Source organism: Hydra viridissima, unplaced genomic scaffold (assembly GCF_058129835.1).
Source record: "Hydra viridissima isolate aposymbiotic clone 2 unplaced genomic scaffold, HvirCarnegie_v1 scaffold_5, whole genome shotgun sequence".
Classification (NCBI taxonomy): domain Eukaryota; kingdom Metazoa; phylum Cnidaria; class Hydrozoa; order Anthoathecata; family Hydridae; genus Hydra; species Hydra viridissima.
This window is the reverse complement of record NW_028324304.1, coordinates 14286795-14306406: the sequence shown is the minus strand read 5'-3', so window position 1 is coordinate 14306406 and position 19612 is coordinate 14286795. Positions and strand designations below refer to the sequence as shown.

At 29.2% G+C, this 19612-nt stretch overlaps 2 protein-coding genes across 4 annotated transcripts; one reads left to right on the top strand and one right to left on the bottom strand.

Annotated features, from left to right (window-relative positions):
• The first annotated feature begins 136 nt into the window (after positions 1 to 136).
• On the top strand, positions 137 to 16314 carry LOC145188826 (transport and Golgi organization protein 6 homolog). 2 transcript variants are annotated; one of them, XM_090087042.1, is made up of 14 exons: positions 137 to 2149; positions 2363 to 2466; positions 3661 to 3820; positions 4080 to 4135; positions 6134 to 6234; positions 7424 to 7797; positions 8151 to 8413; positions 9015 to 9198; positions 13657 to 13803; positions 13917 to 14051; positions 14139 to 14365; positions 14481 to 14594; positions 14823 to 15038; positions 15219 to 16314. In XM_090087042.1, exons 1-13 carry the CDS (start codon positions 1201 to 1203, stop codon positions 15003 to 15005), a joined length of 2997 nt encoding a protein of 998 aa, XP_089943168.1. In that variant the 5' UTR covers positions 137 to 1200; the 3' UTR covers positions 15006 to 15038; positions 15219 to 16314. The 2 variants fall into 2 exon arrangements, with proteins under 2 accessions (XP_089943168.1, XP_089943166.1); XM_090087040.1 differs by lacking the exon at positions 15219 to 16314 and having other exon boundaries at positions 14823 to 15186.
• LOC149888842 (facilitated trehalose transporter Tret1-like) lies at positions 16304 to 19275 on the bottom strand. 2 transcript variants are annotated; one of them, XM_090087043.1, is made up of 6 exons: positions 19153 to 19252; positions 18800 to 18910; positions 18324 to 18556; positions 17881 to 18090; positions 17453 to 17753; positions 16304 to 17330 (listed from the first exon to the last, which is right to left on the bottom strand). In XM_090087043.1, exons 3-6 carry the CDS (start codon positions 18531 to 18533, stop codon positions 16627 to 16629), a joined length of 1425 nt encoding a protein of 474 aa, XP_089943169.1. In that variant the 5' UTR covers positions 18534 to 18556; positions 18800 to 18910; positions 19153 to 19252; the 3' UTR covers positions 16304 to 16626. The 2 variants fall into 2 exon arrangements, with proteins under 2 accessions (XP_089943169.1, XP_089943170.1); XM_090087044.1 differs by lacking the exon at positions 18800 to 18910 and having other exon boundaries at positions 19153 to 19275.
• Between the last annotated feature and the right edge of the window lie 337 nt (positions 19276 to 19612).

The following is a 19612-nucleotide window of genomic DNA, read 5'->3' as shown; positions in this document are numbered from 1 at the left end:
ATTTTTTATTTTAAATATACAATTTTAAGATTTGGATATTTTTCAAACTGTATAAAGTTCTCGATGCAATAATTTTGTTTTACTATAAACTTGTTAGAAAACTCAGGTCCAATATACCACAAATGTTGAACTTTTCAGAGCATTAGCCACAAATTTGTAAATATCAACATGGTAGGGCTCAATCTATTAATTGTTTATACAATTTAAAATTCATTGTCAAAGATTAGACACAGTCAAAGAACGTTGATTGACAACCAGAACTTTGTAAGATTTCTTAGTTGCTTTATTATAAGCTGAAAATTTTAGAAGAGTAATATTTTAAAAAAGATGGATACATCTGTACTATCAAAAGCCACCATTTTGAATTATTTATACTATATCAATGACTAAATTTAAAAACTAAAAAATGCACTCTGGAAAATATATATAAAGCTAAAAGATAATTAAGTTTAAAAGTCAATAAAACTAATACAAACAATCCAGGCGTAGGTATTTATATTTTCATAGTTATTTATAGTTTATTCATAGTTTTCTCTTGTGAGTACATAGTAGCTGACTAAAAGTTTCGCTTGCTTAAGACATTTAGATTAAGATTAAGATATTTAAGTTTAAATAATGCATTAACTATTGGGTTAACATAAAAATTGCATTTAAGTTGATAGATTAAATTGAAGTGGTTTGAGCAACCTGTAGATCACAACCAATATCCTTTTGCACAGTTATACAGTAATTTTTTCAAAGTATAGTTTGAACCACTCTAACAACTATATATACACATACATGTAGGCTAATACTCATTTTTTTTTTTTAATCTGTCTCTTATGCACCTATGTATGTATGTATGTATGTATGTATGTATGTATGTATGTATGTATGTATGTATGTATGTATGTATGTATGTATGTATGTATGTATGTATGTATGTATGTATGTATGTATGTATGTATGTATGTATGTATGCAGATATGTTTATATTTTTGTAATGTATGTAATGTATGTATGTATAAGATTTTTTTTTCATTATCTTTTTAATCCTAATTTTTTTGTTAATATTTACTGATAAAAGGAAATTTAGTATTTCATTAGTATTTATTTAAGTTGAGTTTTCAATCATTTGAACTTTTATTCTTCAGTATTCCATTCTTCGACAAAAAAAATTAACAGAAAAATGATTTAAAATGTTTTGAGCTTGCTACAATTATGACAGACAGAAGAAGTATACAAGCAGTAATTGAATACATGAATGTTATCATCACTAATAAATTTTGCACTCCTGAGGTTAAAGGCAGTTTATTAGTTGACACAAATTTCGAAAGTTATCTTTGTCACGATTTCCTTAACAAAAGCATTCTGAATATAATGAGTAAAAAACTTTTACAAATAAAGCATATGCAGAATGCGTCTAAATGTATAATTACTAACAATAAAGTTTCAAAACAGTGTAACTGCCATTCTGATAGTGAATTTGATGTGATGTCCTGTGTAAGTGATCTGTGCTATTCTTTTATCATCATAAGTTTAAATACCTTAGTAACATTGTGTCATGTAATAGATGCTTTTGAGACACAAAAAGATGGATCAAATTTACTTGGTGTGAATGATCAAAAAATCATTAAAAATGTAAGTGACTTAGTTGTTGCTTTTGGTATATTGCCAAATTTATTAGATGGTGTTGGTTTGCCAGTCAAAAATGTTGATCGTTTATATGGCCATAAACATCCACGAAAACTTCTTTTTGTAATAAAGTCCTTGCTCTTCATATTACAAAATGAATGTTTGAGAGACATTTTGCTGCCTACTCTGCGTAGTGATCTTCTGGCTTCATTGATTCAGCTTTCTAACAACCCTTTAAAAAATGAACTCAAAAATTGTCAGTGTACAAATGACAAAGTTGTTTGTCATTGTTGCTATGATATTTGTGAGCATGAGAAAGGCTGGTGTCAGCAGGAACTAAGTTCCTTCTTAGCTCGCTCATCTCAAATAATAGTAATAAAAGAACTCTTATTACTGCAAAGATCAGGAACAGGAGGAAAAAGACCCATGTATAAATGGTATCAAAATGCAATAGGTGACTTGCTATCCCAATGCTTAATGAGAAAAAATGGCGTAAAAGTTATGTTAACTGGATTTCTAGAAGGTTGTGATCAAGGTATTACTGATTCTTTTAAAAATCTTAACTAACAAGTTTAGTCCATTAAACTTAAATTGAAACTAATTTTGTATAGTTCATGATTCTATCAAATGTTTTAGAAACAATTGTTAAAGACTGAATATAGCTGTATTTTTGTTTAGTCTTTATTTGTTTTAAGAATCTTTTGATAAAAATGAAAAAAATTTGACAGGAAGCATTTATTTTTTTTAGATAAACTAGCTGCAGCACAATACAAGGCAATGGGTAAAGTCCTTGCTAAAGTTCCTAAGCAAATTAAAACAAAAGAAGAATATTTTAATATTATCATACCGCAGGTTACACATTCTTTTTTTTTTGTTGAGTTTTTTCATCTGCATTATCTCAATGTCAAGTTGATTGATAAATAGATAATTGTTCAAGTGACTTTTCTGAGTCCCTTATGCATCTCTTTTGGTGTTTTTTTTTTTTACCTGTTGGTGCTATGAAATAGTTTTTGATATTCTTTTTCAAAAGAATTCTATGGAATAGAATTCTTTTGAAAAAGAATTCTTCGAAGAATTTCTTTGCTAAAAGTTGTTATTCAATAGCACCAACAGGTAAAAAAAAAATTGATCCTTAGCCTCGCTTACCTATAAATTGCTATTAAAATATATAAAAAGATGTTAACTTAAGCTTGCAAGTTTTTATAAAAAATTTTATTAAACTAACTTTTTTGATTTTCTCCATTTTACTTGATGGCTATTCAATTAATCTTTCATAAAATTGGAACTTGCTTTTTTTTAATTTAATTTGTTAATACTTTTATTACATTATCAGTGGTAAAAAAGGTCGTAAATTAAGAATTCTTTTTTGCATGAATGAATACAATGTTTTAATACATGAATTAAATACTGTTGTATTTAAAACACTCCTTATCTTTAAAATAGATTATGTCTACTCTTTTTAACTTTTATTTGCATATTTTCTAATGACATTTATTTGTTTCCTTTTTTGCTTGAAATACTTCTTTTCTTTTGCTACTTACATTTTTTTTTTTTATAAAATTTTATCATCTACTTGACAATGACAATGTTTTGTCAACTTAATGCAAAGTTTTATTAATAAACTCTTATATGTACTCTTATATGGTTTATGTTTTGCTGCTTATAAATCATGATAATATATTATGAAATCAATTCATTATTAGCTTAATTAGTCTTTTTTTTTTCTAAATAATCACCAAAAAATATTCAAAATGCAACAAAATGAAGTTTTTTTGGTTACAATCTTTTAGGTTACAATCTTTTAGGTTACAATCTTTTTGGTTACAATCTTTTTGGTTACAATCTTTTTGGGAATGATTTCTTGATTTTTCAAATAAAATTTTTTTTTTCGACTGATGAGATGATCTAATAATTCAATCATTTTTTTAAAATTTTCTTATGAAAGTTATCAAAAAATTAACATATAACTAAATGTTAACTTTCAAATTATTTTTATGTTTTAAATTTTTCAATCATTTATATCTTTATTCTATTTCATTTTTGTAGGTTCTTCATTTAATTTCAACTCCGCCATCTAAAGCAGTGTCTCATTTTATTGCAATAGCAGTCAATTGTATAGAAGATATTTTAGAAAACCACCATGACATAGGTGCAGATAGTATTCGAAAACAAGCACTCTCTTCATTAAATAATTTATATGCTTGCAGTGAGTACATTTTAGTTTTTTAGTATTACAAGCAATTTTTTCCCTCTTAAATACTAGCCTAGGTATCCAGTTCATCTACTATTGGCTTTCGCAAGTGATTGCTGGGTTCTTGTATAGTATTTCTGTTTGATATTTTTATTTGCACCCAAAATGTCAATTATTTCCTTATTGAGAAAAACTAAGAGTTTTGCTCATTTTAGTTGATTAATTTCTATAATTAATAAATCTGTTTTAAATAGCTGCATATAGTTCATTTTAGAATTGGTTGAAATTCATGAGGTGGTACTTGCAAAGGAATTGCAGTTTATATGTAATGTAAGAATTATTTTTATGATTCAAAAGATTTTTTTATACCATACTTATGTTATTCCTTTTTAACTGTTTATTTAAAATGTTGCAAACAGTTTTTACACTAATTGCTCAAAAAACTGCTTTGTTATACTAACATGTTGAGGCTAAACATGTTAAGGCTAAAAGTTGCAACAACCTGAGCTCTTTTTATGGACCATAAAAACTCATTTAAATTATTAAAAGGTATTCAATAAATTAGTTATTTGGATGCACTTCAGAATATACCATTTTAGTTATTTGGATGAATTTCAAAATATACCATTTTAGTTATTTGGATGCACTTCAGAATATACCATTTTTGAGAAATCATTTTCTGATAGCTAAGCATTAATAAACTCTTTTTTTTAAAAAATAGTTCATGTTTAAAAAAACACCACAAAGAAAAACATACAAAACAGCAGAAAAAGCAGTCAGGAGAAATGTTAAGAGAAATTTGGAAGGATATTGGTTTGATATGCTAAAAAAGAATCTGTGCCTAAAACTAACTCTGATCCTGCATCAAATTTACAAAGATTTATGATGAGATTCCAAACTGTCTTTGGTAATTGTATGGATAATGCCAGCTATAACTATTGAAGCCTGGTTGAGTATGAGTGGAGATACTGGGAGGAAGGGGTTCTGCATCTTCTTTGATTGGAGAATTGACCTTGCTAATGTGATGATGGAACCCTCAGAGGGCTATTAAAGTGTGAAGAGTACAAAAGAAGACATTTTTTGTTAAATCATCAAATTTGCTGTAAGCTAATTGAAGCGTGAACCAGAGAGAAGTGTCACTGTTTGAGCTTTTTATCATATTTAAAGATAAGTTTCCAATTTTAAAAAGAGTTTCCAGCAGAAGCAGTTCACTTTACAGCCCAAATTGATATGAATCATGCCAGGTAGACAAAAAAAGTCCTTAGTGTTTTGTACAAATGCCAAGGGCCCAAACCATTAAGGACAATAAATTTTGAAACATTTACATTTCTAGTTTATGGACAATTAACTTTTAAAATACTGAAATTGAAGCTAATATTGAAGAAGAAAGCTAAAAAAAAACCATTATAAAAAAATGGGCAAAAGGAGTGAACTGGAGAACAATGAAAACTTGTTGCTGGTGCTGATAATGGCTTAATAACATGTCTTAAAATAATTACAGTAAAAAATACCTTGGAATAGATTTCAATAATTGTGTAAATTTAATTAAATTTAAATTTGAACATTTTGTAAATTATTTAAAAAAATCGAAAGTTTTAAAAATATCAGCATGAAACTGGATTGATAAACAATACTTCAGTATTACAAGATAAAAACAAATGTCAAAATGGTGCCGAGTTATTCTGCATGCGTAATAAAATCCATTATCTTGTGTTCAGAATAATTTAGTCTTTGGAGAAAACAACACTGAAAGCATGTATGTTTCTGAGTATTTCAAAAATTTTAATTTGATATGGCCATGAAGAAGCTAGCACATCTAGTTTTTAATTAATTCACTGAAGCATAAAGTTCAGGACTTATATAAGTTTTATTTATTGTTTAAAAAACTGTAGAAGCTCTTTCAGATGGCATCAAATTAAGATCAAGAGAAGTTTCACTTCTTACAAAAGAGTTCACTTTAGTATTGTGTTATAAATCTTATTACTCCATTTGTAGCATAATTTAATCTGCATAGTTTAAATCTGATATCTAGTCAAATATAATTGTTTAGTCAAAGTATTAAAAAATGAATTAAAAAAAAGTATTAAAAAATGAATTAAAAGTTTAAGGGTGTTTTTGGAAGCTTTTGCTAAGGGTACCAAATTTCTAATTACCTCTCTGCTTGAGGCATTTATCTGTGAATTTTTGTATTGCTTTTCATTTAGCTGAAAATTTTGAATGAAAATTTGAGTGTCTGGTAAAAAACTTACACTTTTTATATTTTCAGTTACTTTAAGCAGTAATAAAGCTTTAGAAAAAAAGTTGTTAAATCGGATTTCTTTCTTCCAGATTTATGCTTCACAATTAGCTGACTGTCTTATCCCTATGGCTGCAGAAGTTATCCATGCTTGTTATGTCTTATACTGTCTTATTGAATGTCCAGCAATCAAGTATAAATGTTTTTTTCATAATTTGATATTGGCTGTTTGTTTTTGTATTGTTTAGATGAGCAATATCCTTTCTGAGCAATAAAAAGCAAAATTTTTCAAAATTTTTTTTATGCCTTCTGGATCAGCACTGAGAAACTCTTGTGACAAAATTCACTTGCTCAATTAGTATATTGAATCTTGCTTGTGTATTGAAACTTGCTCAAGTATATTAAATGTTTACTGACAAACTTTTCTCAGGAACTGACCTGGAACTGACCTGGAACTTCTGAAAGTAGTGCTCAAGAATGAAAACATAAGTTTGCACATATCAAAGGCAGTTGCATAGAAACTCAAACTTTTTACACTTTATTTCTGCTTCTGCAACTATACATTCATCTCTGTTGTGACTGCTGTCATTGTTACCTGATTTTGAACTCCAGACTCCAGAGTCACTACTTTGTTGCTTCTTTCTCTCAAATTCTCCATGCATCTATTTCTCCTGTTCATACAATTTGTTGTCACATCCTACTATACAACCTCTGCTGCTTTTTTCTCTTTGTGTAAGAAGAAATTCTCTATCTTCATCATTGGTTATCATCTCCAATTCATTTTCATATGAGAGATTGAACAGATCATCTAGTTTCTCAATAAATGCACTTCCTTATCTTTCTGTGTGGAAGATGCTTGACTATTATTCTTCTTCAAGAGCCTCCATTTCTAAAATACCTTTTCTATCTTGCTTTGGCAATTTTGAAAGTCCTTCATTAGGGTTCTTGTTTTTTGCTAAAAGGCTGAGGTATCCTTTAGAGCTGCCAGTTATTGAATGATGGCTGCATGTCACTTATATGTTATTCACACACACTACATGGTATTCTATATGTATGTGGTTCTCTGAGGGGATTAGTACAGGAAAATGGCATGCACCCTAATAATTTGCTAAACATAATAGCAGGAGACTTAAATAAATTTTTTTGTTAATCATTAGATGAGGGAGCTTCTATTTCTTGTTGTCTGGTTAAGGCAATTGCAGTTTGCCTTGTTCTAATAGCAATTTTAAAAATGTATATGAAAAGTTTACAATATTGAAATGCTGGTATAAGTTGGAAATAAATAGAAATATTGGTATTTTTATACGAAACAAAATGAAAAGTATTTAATTTGTTTAAATAAATTGCATAAATAATTTTTATAAAAAAGATTAATTTTTTAGACAAATGCTGCATCAAGTACTTATTTCTATTCTGTTAAAGAGTTCTATAAAAGATTCTATAAAGTATCTTGGCTTGTTCATTTTTCCCAAAAGTTTATCATCTTGTATTACTGCACATGTTTCTCCTGATATAAAAATAAAATACTATGGTATAAATGATGTTGCTGAAAATGATGAAGATAGTGTCTGCACTGAAAAGCTGCTTTCATTTGAGGAGGTCACCTTAGAAAAAAAAATAATTTTACTGATAAGCATACTTCAGCATTCATCTCTTGAGGAAATCCGCTGTGAATTCTTTATTGACTTACTCAATCAGCTGACTGTTTTGATTAAAAAAGACACAATATATTTAAACGAAGATTCTGTTTGTTCAGGTATTCACTTCACATTATGGTTACTACCATTTGTGGGTTGAAAATGGAGTTCTTTTTTTTTTATCAGGGTTTTAACTTCATACAAAACTAACTGCAATTAAATTTAAAATTTTAGACAGCACCATTCAAAAAAAATCTATAAATTTATCATTTAAAGTATAGAAATAGTACATTACATGCTTTGAAGTTACCATTTTCTACTTGGTTTTAATTTTTATTTAATGAATTAATCTTATTTAAATCAAAGTATTATAACTCTCTTGTTGATATAATATGATTTGGATGAATCGAAAGATAAATATTTTTGTTACTTCTTATACTACAGATATATAGTGAAAATTTTAATGTTTTAGGCCGTTCTTTTGAACTCTTGAAAATTGATAAAGATATAGAGGATATCCAGCAAAAGATAGAGATTTTGAGTTTAATATCTGCAGTAATGGATACATTTGGGGATTCTGTTCTAAAAAATACACCCCAAATTGTAAGTTTTATAAAATGCATGCTTACTTGGTCATGGTATACAGAAGAGAATGCTCTGGTCATTTTACGCAAAGAAAATGAAGCTGTTGATTTGTGTTTGCTGTTGCTTTCTACTCTTCTTGGAACAGGAAAGGTTTTCACAGTAGTATTTTAATTTTTAGTTTTTATCAAATGTAATTAATTTTTTTTTAATTATTAGTATTTTGAATATATCTTAATTTCTTTTTTTTTTTTTTTTGTTTTTTTTTTGATTTTATTTTCCATTAAAAATATTTATTCTTAAGCTAAAGCATATTAGTTAGGGAGTTTACTTAACTGATTTGTTTTAATCCAGAGTTTACCTCTGTCATCAGAGCATCCTAGTGCAAAACAAAAATATATTAAATAAATTAATTATATTAGATGTCAGAGCATCCTAGTGCAAAACAAAAATGTATTAAATAAATTAAATATATTAAATGTCAAAGCATCCTAGTGCAAAACAAAAATATATTAAATATTTTTTAACAGTTTGTATAAGAAAGATTTTTGTAAATTCTGTTTGTTATTTTTACAATCAATTCTTTATCTTTTTCATAAATTATTTTTCAACTTATTTATTAAAATATTATAATCGAATATCAAATAAAATATTTAACAAAAAGTAAGAAAATTTAGGTGATATTTAAATGATGGTTTTGCTGCTTAAAAAGTTTCAAAGTTGAAAAAAAGTTGAAATTTTTACTCTACCTTAGTTAACCACTGCTGATTTTAAAGTCATGCACGATCTTCTTCCTGCACTAAAAAATATATCACTTAAACATAGAAATCAAAGCACTTGTAACATGGCTAATGATTTACAAGTGTTCATAGCAACTCATGGCGCTGTGACTTCATCTACCAATTCTAAATCCAAAAGACAAACCCAAAAATGCTTAGGTAGATATTTATTTTCTATTCTTAAGGAGATTAATAATTGGAAGGTTAGTTATTTATATTTTTAGCATTTATTTTTAGCATTATATAATTAAAAAAACAAGAACACCATTGTTGTAGTGCACATATATTTACTTTTTGAAGCAAGATTATTTGAAATTTTTTAAATCTAAGATAAATAGTCATGGATCAAAATTTGAATTTATCATCATGTATATATAAGTTTTTTTTTTTTTTTTTTTATTGAAAATGGCAAATGATAAGATAAAAACGTTTTTAAATCATTACAATGTGAATAATTAATACTGAGTTGACATCCTACTAAAACTCTTCTAGGTGTAACTTTTAGGCAATAGAAGTCAATTCAAAAATATCATCTGGAAGAATTTCTTGCCATGTTTCATGCAATAAGCTGAAATATTCTGTCTTTGACAATAGCTTCTAATTTTTTTCCTAAGTTTCCGGTTTAACATGGCCCAGAGTTGTTTGATAAGTTTCATATCAAATGACTGACTCGTGCACCGTTCCACTGTCTGAGAATAATTCAAATTATGACTCATTAGAGAATATCATAAAGCTGCAAAATGCCATAGGTCTCTCCACCATTTCACATGCCTAATCATCTTTTCAGCACTTAAATATAAAAGTGCAGTAATGATTAACCACAGTAAAATCTAAAAGTGCTTCTTTCTTGCAGCTCTGCCGTTAATAGTCTAGCTTATGAGGATACCTGACAGCTGTTCTGACACTGACACCAGGTTGTGTTGCTATGTCTGAGACTTTGCAACATGGATTAGCTTCAACTTTTCTCTTAACAAGATGCAAGGTTCTATCAGATGGTCCTAGGCAACCTGGGTGTGTTGATTTGCATACCTTCTTCCCTCTGGTAAATTGTACAATCATTCTATTAATAGTAGAAAATATTTTTCAACTTTTTGTATTTTCGACATTTCTCTTAACAGGACGAAAGCTTCTGTCAGAAGGTCCTGGGTTTGACAACCTTGGTGTGTTGATGCGCATTCTTCCCTCTCTCTGGTAATTTTTACAATCTACTAATAGTAGAAAATAAAATTGAAAGTTTTTCTGATATTTTTTTGTTGACTAAGTCCACCTTCATGTTGACCAACAAAACAGCCTTGTTGAAATTCAGGTGAAGTCTAATTCTCCTTTGGACCTTACCATGCTTAATCAATTAGGTGTATAATCTGAAATGTAAAATCTTGGTATATATTTATAATTTGAATAAAGAAGTTTAATTCAAGTGGATACATAAAATAAGAGTTAAAATTTTATCATGGTCAAACTTTACAATCAAAATTCAAACTTTACAATCAAAATTGAGATTAATACATATGAAATAAACCAGCAAAACCCTATAGGAGAATTAATGTACGCACTATGGGATTACAAAAAGCCACTTTTTCAAAATCTTTTACCTACGTCAGAGCGAGATATTAATGTTTTAAAATCTCTATTTTCAAGTATTTTCGCCCATAACAATTTTTCATGTTTTTGTACATAATGACTGTTCTAATGGTAATTTTGGAATGTTTTTCTCATTAGAAACTCGCAGAAATGAAACTTTTTAAGGTATTACAAACAAAAAAAATTCCATGGCATAATTCTTTTATTGTAAACTTTTCCATCATACAAAAAAATGAAGAAACAAAACAATTACATTGAATTCTTACAGTTCATGTAAGCCTTTTTTTAAAATCTTTCTCGCAGCCATTTTTGACACACCTTGCAACAAAGTTGGCCAAGATTTTTTGTACACCTTGCAACAAAGTTGGCTAATTAAAAATAGCTCTGCTTCAATTCTCCAGAGCCAAAGACTCTTACAAAATGTTAGATAACCATAGGACCTTTTCCAAAATGTTTCAATTCTGTAATGTCTGTGTATACATTTTTATTGCACATAACTAATTGAAGAATTATCTTGATGAATGTAATCTTGTTTAAGAAAGACATTTTTACATAGTTAGCAGAATAAGTGACAAATGTTTTAAATGATTCACATTCAATCATCATAATCAAGTTTTAGTTTTGACTGAGATGTTTATTTTGATAATGTTGATGCATTTTGATAGTATTGATAACATTCTGATAATGTTTATTTTGAGAGAAACATTTGGGTTTTTTGGTATATTGAACCTGACAAAATCTCTTTGGGTTCAAACTTTATCTATGAGTTCTATAAACTTATTAGGTGTTTGTGTTTATTAAAGTTCCAAGCATTTCTTTAATGTGTTTGATTAGTTGACTTACTACTTTTGTTGATTAGTTGATTACTGCTTTTTGAAAACACCTTTTTGATTCTTATTAAGAATTTAGTTGTGGCCTGCTCCAATCATTTTAATTTTAATTTTAAAATGAAAAGTTTAAACTGCATAAAAATCTTTACGTCATAAACATTTATTTATTTATTTATTGATTCAGTTCAATCGAACACCAGAATCTAACTTGTTTGATGATAAACCTGCCAAACAGGTTTTTAACAGGTTTATCATCAAATAAGTTAGGTGAGTGCTGTAAATCTGTTAAACTGATCTGCTTCAATAAAGTTATTATTTAGTCTTAAATAAAAGTCTCAATTAGTTGGTTAACCAAGTGAGTTGATGAAGTGCCTCAGATTTTTTTTACTAAACAAAAAAGTAGATATCTTATTACTAATTTATTGAATTACTTATTGTTTTATATTTAATTTACTGAATAATTTATTATTTGAGATGCGTGAAAATACTCAAAACTGCCCCAACCTGAGGTTGCTTTAGACACACCTGGGGCAGCTTTGATTTTCTCTGGCAAATGAAATAACTAGTGATTAATTTTTTTTTTCTTAAATTGAGCATTGATTTATTTTTAAATTTCATTAAGTTTAAATTTCTAACAGTAAAAATCAGTTATTTTTTCTATAGTATTGAATCTTATAATAACTCTAAAGAGTTGATTAAACAAAAGTAGTGTGAAGCTATTTAAACTGTAAATAGAAGCATACTTAAAAAACTCTATACCAGCTTGTTTATTTTCAATCAATTTACTTAGACATTTGCAGTTTCATAGCATAATGAAACACTAATTCTTTTGCTTGTTTATATATCATAATTCATTTTAGAGCTTTTTATTAGGTAATCTCTTAACGTTATTTCCTCATCTTTATTAAGTACTTGTGCACCAGTATATTTAGTTGTCTAACCTAGCTTGGTCTTAAATAATAAATTGTTATACTTCTTCTTCATTAATTATCAAGCAATAAAGTGCGAGAAGTTTAAACAAAAATTCAAAGGTGCCCCATTCATTTTATTCAAAACTGCCCCAACAGCATTTTAAATAATAAACAATGATTTTTCCAAACAAAATTATCTCAATTATTGACATTTTCTGCTTAATTGTAAATTTAAGAATTATTCAAACTTGTAAATAACATTTAAAATCTCACTAGTTACAACTTTATATCGAAATGTTTACCATTTGTCCTTAAAAAACAAATTAATCATATATTTTGTCCAGTTTATGCCAAATGCCAGGAAAGACAGGTGTCAGCTGCGAGGGTAAATATTATTTTCAAAAAATATTTAGTTTTATTAAGTTTAAATACAAAAACGCTTCAAAAATGCATTTTTTGAAGCTGCCCCCATTCATATATTAAAAGTATCTTTTGTCATAGTTTTGTAATATATGCCACTACTTCAAAAAAAAAAAATGCAAAATTTAGATTTTTGGCAATAACTTCATAAATATAGTCTTTAGGAAAAAATGTTATTTCAATAAAACATGTTCTAAATTTAATTCTGCATCATTTTGTTCCTAATTGATGCTTATAGCTGATTTTAGAATGCATTTATGATTACTTTTGCATTTTTAACCCATAAATACATCAAAAATTTTACATTTTGAGACTTTGACCAAAATGGGTCAGATAAAGATTATAACCAATGACATTTTTCTTCATAATTGTGTTTTACATACAAAAAGCCAGGTATTAGGAGGGGACACTTTTTAATTTGTTAAAATTTTTTATTTTTTGGCCCATCTTATTCAATATGCATTAAGCTAATGAATATTAAACCACCTGATCACAGTTTAGTTCATACTCAAGCAAAGAATGCTTTTTATTTGTTTTAAGAATGCTTTAGGAACCATAGTTACTACATTTAAAGTTCAACTAAACAGTTTTAATCAGGCAAAATACCTGCTAAGAAGAGAAATATTTTTGCCGCCATTAGTAGTAGTAGTTCATTTGTTCATATTTAAGACTCATTACAACGGCAAGTAGGAATCATGCGATTTCAAGATTACTGAGGCCATAATAATCATTGTTGCTAAAATAGAAATAGGTCAATACTCATGTTCACACATGAACTGATACCAATACATCAATAACAGTATTTTTCTGTTGTTTTATGCCACTGCAAAAACTTAAAAAGTTGTAAGAGGAAAAACTTTTTTTAATTTCTGCAGATTTATCTAGTGAAGATGCTTATCTTGATGCCATGAATGACTTGTTAGATCCTCTCCTTCCAACAAGAGGTCATGCTCTTTTCCAACTCTCAAAGCTATTGCAAAAACGAAATAAATGGGCCATCAAAGATTGTGACAAGCTTTTAGGTATCAATTTTATTTCACATTTATGAATTTGCCTCCTGGAAATTTAGAGCTAATTTTTTCTTTTTAACAAATTCTTCCTGAGTTCATAGGTCTTTACTTTTTCATTTGTTTAGATATCTTTGAAACCAACTTGTCTCACGAAGATACCTATTTGTATCTAGCTTCATTAGAAGGTTTGCTTGAATTAGTCAGTCTTAACCATGGAAAAGTGTTACCTATTCTATGCAGAAAATTTGCGCAGACTCAGGGTTTGTGTTTTTAAATTTTTTTTTTTTCAAATATTGCGGATCTTAGTCATAGTTAGCTCATACGTGTGTACATATTTTAAATAATAGGAAAAAATGAGTTATTATCAACTGAACTGCGCATGAAATTGTGCGAAGCGATTGTAAAATCATGTCAATTGTGTTCAAGTTTTCTTGCCTCGTATGCTCACGTGGTAGTTCCAGCCCTCTTAATAGGTGTAAAAGATTCTGATCCATTTATCCGTACTAGCAGTTTGTCAGCATTAGGAGATGTTTCTGGAGCTTTGCAGTTTGGAGTCGGTCCTTACCTTGCTGAGGTTAATTTTTTCCTTTCCTGATTTTTTTTCTGCGATATTTTAAATAAATAAAGCATTTTTTTGTGATTTTTTTTATATTTGACATTGTTGCTAATAATTGTTAATTTTTTTCTAGATTGTTTCAGCAATTTTTCATATTATTTCGACAGATAAATTTTGTGAGGTAAGAAGAGCTGGTGTTCAGGTTTTTTCGATTATGTTCAAAGGAATGGGTACCAAATTATTACAGGTATATTCGTATGTATGTATGTATGTATGTATGTATGTATGTATGTATGTATGTATGTATGTATGTATGTATGTATGTATGTATGTATGTATGTATGTATGTATGTATGTATGTATGTATGTATGTATGTATGTATGTATGTATGTATGTATGTATGTATGTATGTATGTATGTATGTATGCATATATAAATATACATCAAAAGATACTTTTTTGTTTTTGTTTTTAGATCATCCCTGATAATATAAAGGAAGTTTACCGCGTTTTAAATTTAATCGTTCGTAATGATAGTGATCAGCTTACCACGGTGCATGCTGGAAACGCCTTGAATATTTTAGACGACATAATGAAAGAAATATTGTCGGAAAAACCTTCTTTCGAAAAGAAAATACAAGTCCTTCCTGATATTTAACGCATGCAACCTACTGTTTTGTAAACTTTTAGTGTAAGATCTTTAAGTCATTTGAAAACTCACCAATCAGTTTCTGTCAGTAAGAACAAGCTTTTCAACCGGAATAGGCTATTCTGTTTTTTGTTTTTTTAAGCTGACACAATACGCAAGCTTTAACATATATATGTATTGTATTTTTAAACTGTTTATTTCTGCTCTTTTAACTTTATTTAGCGGCGTACTGTTTTTCGTCAACTCTTCTGACAGTCTTCTCTGACTATTCATGTCGCTAACCATCACCCTCAGCATTAACTTGGCCACAAACGCCTTGGTAAAAACTGGAAACTTGAAATTGCTTTTAGGCTCTCTTTTGACATTGTCATTGCTCACCAAACGTTTCATTATGCCTTAGACCGACTCTCTGAATTCACAATAGGTCTTCACAATAGGTCGTCAAAACCAGGGAGGGGGGGGAGGGGTTGACTCAAGACTGACTAATTAGATGTTGTCAAAAGTGTTAAAAATGACTTTTTAGAACGTGGTGTGGAATTCTAATAGATGAATACAACAAGTTGCACACTAGTACATGGAGAAAAGGAGCAGTAATTGTTGTTAAATGTCAAGAATTATCTTTTTCGCTACTCCGATTGAAACAAAGGAAGGGCGATACAGTAAAGGCAACAGCTTGGTACAGACAGACAAAAATCTTTAAATTAAAGCAAAGCATTCTAAGTTGACTTCTTATGCTCCAACTTTTTCTACAGCCAAGTTTCAGCTTTTTGTACAGAATTATCGGATAAAACTCAATAATGCTCATAGATTTTTGGAATTAATTTACACGTGTTAACATCTAGTAGCAACCTCTGAAACTCACTGAACGTACAAAACCAACATGCTAACACACAAAAAAAGATATTCATAAAGAATTTTAAAATGTTCAATTTATATTTATCAGTAAACCCTAAAAAAATCGCCTTCAACATTGAAATAAAGATTATCAGTGGTCAGACGCAGTTAAAACTGATCAAGGGAAAGTGTTGTATTTTTGCCTCGTAAGAGTAATGGAAATTTATGCTAAATGTTCAGAACGAACCTGTAGATGTAATTGATTTACCTTCTGGATTTCAATTCCGTTTTATTATGGTTCGGAGAACGTTAAAAGAGAAAGAAGCTAGCAACCAAAATGGTACAGTAATAATCAAGCTTTAAGCGCAAAGCCAAACATTCTCAAATAAATTAAGATAGTAAAATAAAAAGGCAGTGTTTTTAAACTCTAAAAGTAAAATATCGTATTAACTTTTTAGATAAAAACGCTATTATTTTGCAAAAATCTTTTTTAAGCGCCTTAAAATGATTACAAAACGAAACGTTTATTTCAGCCTTAAAACTATTACTTAGTAACTTTATCTTTTGACAATCTCGCAGTAAATGCAACTAAACTTAAGTAAATGTGTCATTTATCATATTTATTTAAACGTCAAATACGTTCGAATACGTTCGAAATAGTCAAAGACATATCTGAAACTTTAGCACAATTAAACAGAACTTTCAAAGTCGTGCAAGCATTTGTTGCTGCAAACGTTTTGAGATTCGTCGCATCGAAGCCATTTTTATGTATGTCATAAAGTGATTGTAGGTCAATTCAATTGAGACGATTACGAAATCCGTGATAAATTAGGTAGTAGTGTTCTATGTCTTCCAGAGTTTTACCTCTTGTTTCAGGTACAAAATAGAAAACAAATAGAAAGCTGATAAAACAAAATCCGGAATACAGCCAGAGAGTTCCATATTCTTTAATTAAACTCACGAGACCATCGAATGACATTGTTACGATAAAAACAAAGGTCCAATTGATGCATGTTACAATGCTACTGCCAAAACCGCGTGCACGCGGTGGAAAAATTTCAGACATGAGCAACCACGGTAGCGGCCCCCAACCAATAGAATAATTAATTATATAAACAACAAAGCATAAAATGGCCACCCACGAAACATCTTTCGCAAAAATATTTGTTTTAATAATTGCGTCTTTTTTAACAGCAAAATAAATTCCGAGGATTAAAGTGCAGAAAAACATAGATACACTTCCAATCATGAGGAGCTTTCGTCTTCCAAACTTGTCGACAAAAAAATACGTCAAACAGGTCATAAAAACTTGGATTAGAGTCACCAACAAAGCTATTGGTTTACTTTGGATACTCGCCTTTTGGAATATTTGCTCAGCAAAAAACAACATGGCGTTTATGCCGCACAGTTGTTGAAAAATCATTAACAGTGAACCAATTATTAATGGCCGAAACAAACCATGTGTCTTAAAATCGTTTATAGCAGCTAAAGGTTGTTGTTCTAGATTAAACAGAAACCAGTAAGTTAACTTAACGTTAATGTTTATTTATAAGACAAGAAAATATAAGTTTTCGTAATTATTTGATGAAGAAGTGACAGTCAACGAAAATAGCTTAATTTACCTAAGTTAACTTCAATTTCACAACATTCTCCTTCAACATCGTGAAATCTACCGCGAAGCCACTGTAACGCTTTAAATGCTTTTATGCGCTGTTTGTGAGCAAGCAACCATCTCGGAGACTCCGGCATAAAAAACATTAAAAACACCATAACTAAAGCTAAAATAGCGCCTATTTCTGCAGTTGATGAATATTTATAGGAACCAATCAAAAAAGCTAAAAATATTCCAAATGTAATTTCAATCTGGTTTATAACACCCAACCTCCCACGGAATTGAAATGATGAGACTTCTGCGATATATATCTAAACCCAAACAAATATTTGGGAGATAAAACTTTAGCACAGGCTTATTTTTAGAGAATTACTGAGAGGAACCTTCTATAAAATAACTTAGGCTTTTGTTTAAAAAAATCTTTTATATTTTACTTACAGGTACTGCCAGTGAACTCATACCTGCTCCAACCCCAGTTAAAAATCTACCAATAAGCAAAAAAGAGAGATACGAAGAAAGGTATGATATAAAAAACCATCCCGGAGTAAAAAACAAAGCCGTCATTATGATCGTTGTTTTTCTACCACACTTCTCTATGCAAAATCCACTAAAGATTGATCCGATAACTGCGCCAACACCAAGAAGTGACTAAAAAAGTATAAATGAAAGAGCATTTTAAATCTGGCGTAGATGTAAAATCTTTTAACGTTAATAAACATTATTTAGGCTTCTTGTTGTTCTTATTGTACTTGTACGCTACACGATTTTTGACTGCGAAAACTTATAAAAGTTAAGATTAGATATGCTAAATAGTTAAGAAAAGATATATTTTAGATATTCCAAAATGCATAAAAACTCAATACAGAAAAAGGTTCTCTTACGGCAAACAATGAATAATGTTGCTTTGTTATATCCTTTATATAAGGTTCGGCAGGGGAGGAGAAACCGATGTTGAAACCAAAACAAAGAGATGCAAGTGAAGCAACAACAACGGCTACAAATGATGTGCTAAAGCGCTCTTTACCTTCTTCCATGTTACGGTCGAAACCTTTCAATGGAAGAAGTTCTTCGACTCGAACATCTGACGTCATGTAATAGTAGTTAAGACTCGCTTCTAAATGCATTCCACATAAATATAGAAGTAATTAAACACATAAATTATCAATCTGAAAATATTTCACATATATTAAGCCTCATTTCTTGCTAAAACTAAATGATAAAATAAAATGGTACGAGTAAAATTTATATTTAGGTTGAATAGTTGATTACTTCAAAAAGTTCAATTGCATGTTATTACATTGAATATTAAATTGAATAAGGACTTAAAAACAGACTAATTATGAAGAGAACGAATTACTTTGTGTACATCCTAATTAAGAATGAGTTTTTTAGAGGATTGGGCAAATCTTCTCTTCATCCTCTTCAAAAGTTATGCGCACGAATCTTTGTTGATGTTATTAGAATAAACCTTTCGTAACGAAAAGAACCCATACAAAATCAAGACAAATCGGACTGAGTGAGCGAAGGAAGAGAATAAAAAGGTGCTCTTATTAAAAACAAATTAAAAATATCTCCATACTACTTTACAAATATCTCCATACTACTTTACAAATATCTCCATACTAATTTAAAAAAATCTCCACATTACTTTAAATGTCTTAATTTTGAACTTAAAAATTACAAGCAAAGATAAAACTTAAAAAAACTTACGAAATCCAATTTCATATAAAATACTTCATACAGAAACAAAAATCTTTTATACAATAAACAACTTTTCGACGTTGTTATTTGTATCGTGTGACAATACAAATAAACAAAAGATAAATAGAGATCGTAACTTCACGTTTGTTACTCGTGTGTTTTTTCACGCCCGTGTTCATTTCATAAAGCTCACATAAAATGCGATTAGTGCGGTTTCACAAACAACTTAATTTGCGTTTTTATTCACTTGTTTTTATAATTTAAAACATTTAGTAAATACAAAATAGTCCCAGCCTCAATTTTGATGACCAAAAAAACGACCAATGTGGCATAAATGTGCAAAGTCTCAGGTATCACCAGATGTAAAAGCTAAAATCTAATCTCTATACCCAAAGGACAAAATCACATTTAAAGTTTTATAGCACTTTGCGCTACTGATCGCACTTGGAGTGCCGTTGTAAATCTGTTT

Coding starts and splice junctions, on each gene's coding strand:
- LOC145188826 (XM_090087042.1), top strand. CDS start 1,201: ATGACAGACAGAAGAAGTATACAAGCAGTAATTGAATACATGAATGTT. Junction 14,052..14,138: donor AAAATTTGCGCAGACTCAGG/GTTTGTGTTTTT, acceptor TTTAAATAATAG/GAAAAAATGAGTTATTATCA. Junction 14,595..14,822: donor TGGGTACCAAATTATTACAG/GTATATTCGTAT, acceptor TTTTGTTTTTAG/ATCATCCCTGATAATATAAA.
- LOC149888842 (XM_090087044.1), bottom strand. CDS start 18,533: ATGACGTCAGATGTTCGAGTCGAAGAACTTCTTCCATTGAAAGGTTTC. Junction 18,091..18,323: donor AACATTATTCATTGTTTGCC/GTAAGAGAACCT, acceptor ATACTTTTTTAG/TCACTTCTTGGTGTTGGCGC. Junction 17,754..17,880: donor TGAGTTCACTGGCAGTACCT/GTAAGTAAAATA, acceptor GTTTGGGTTTAG/ATATATATCGCAGAAGTCTC.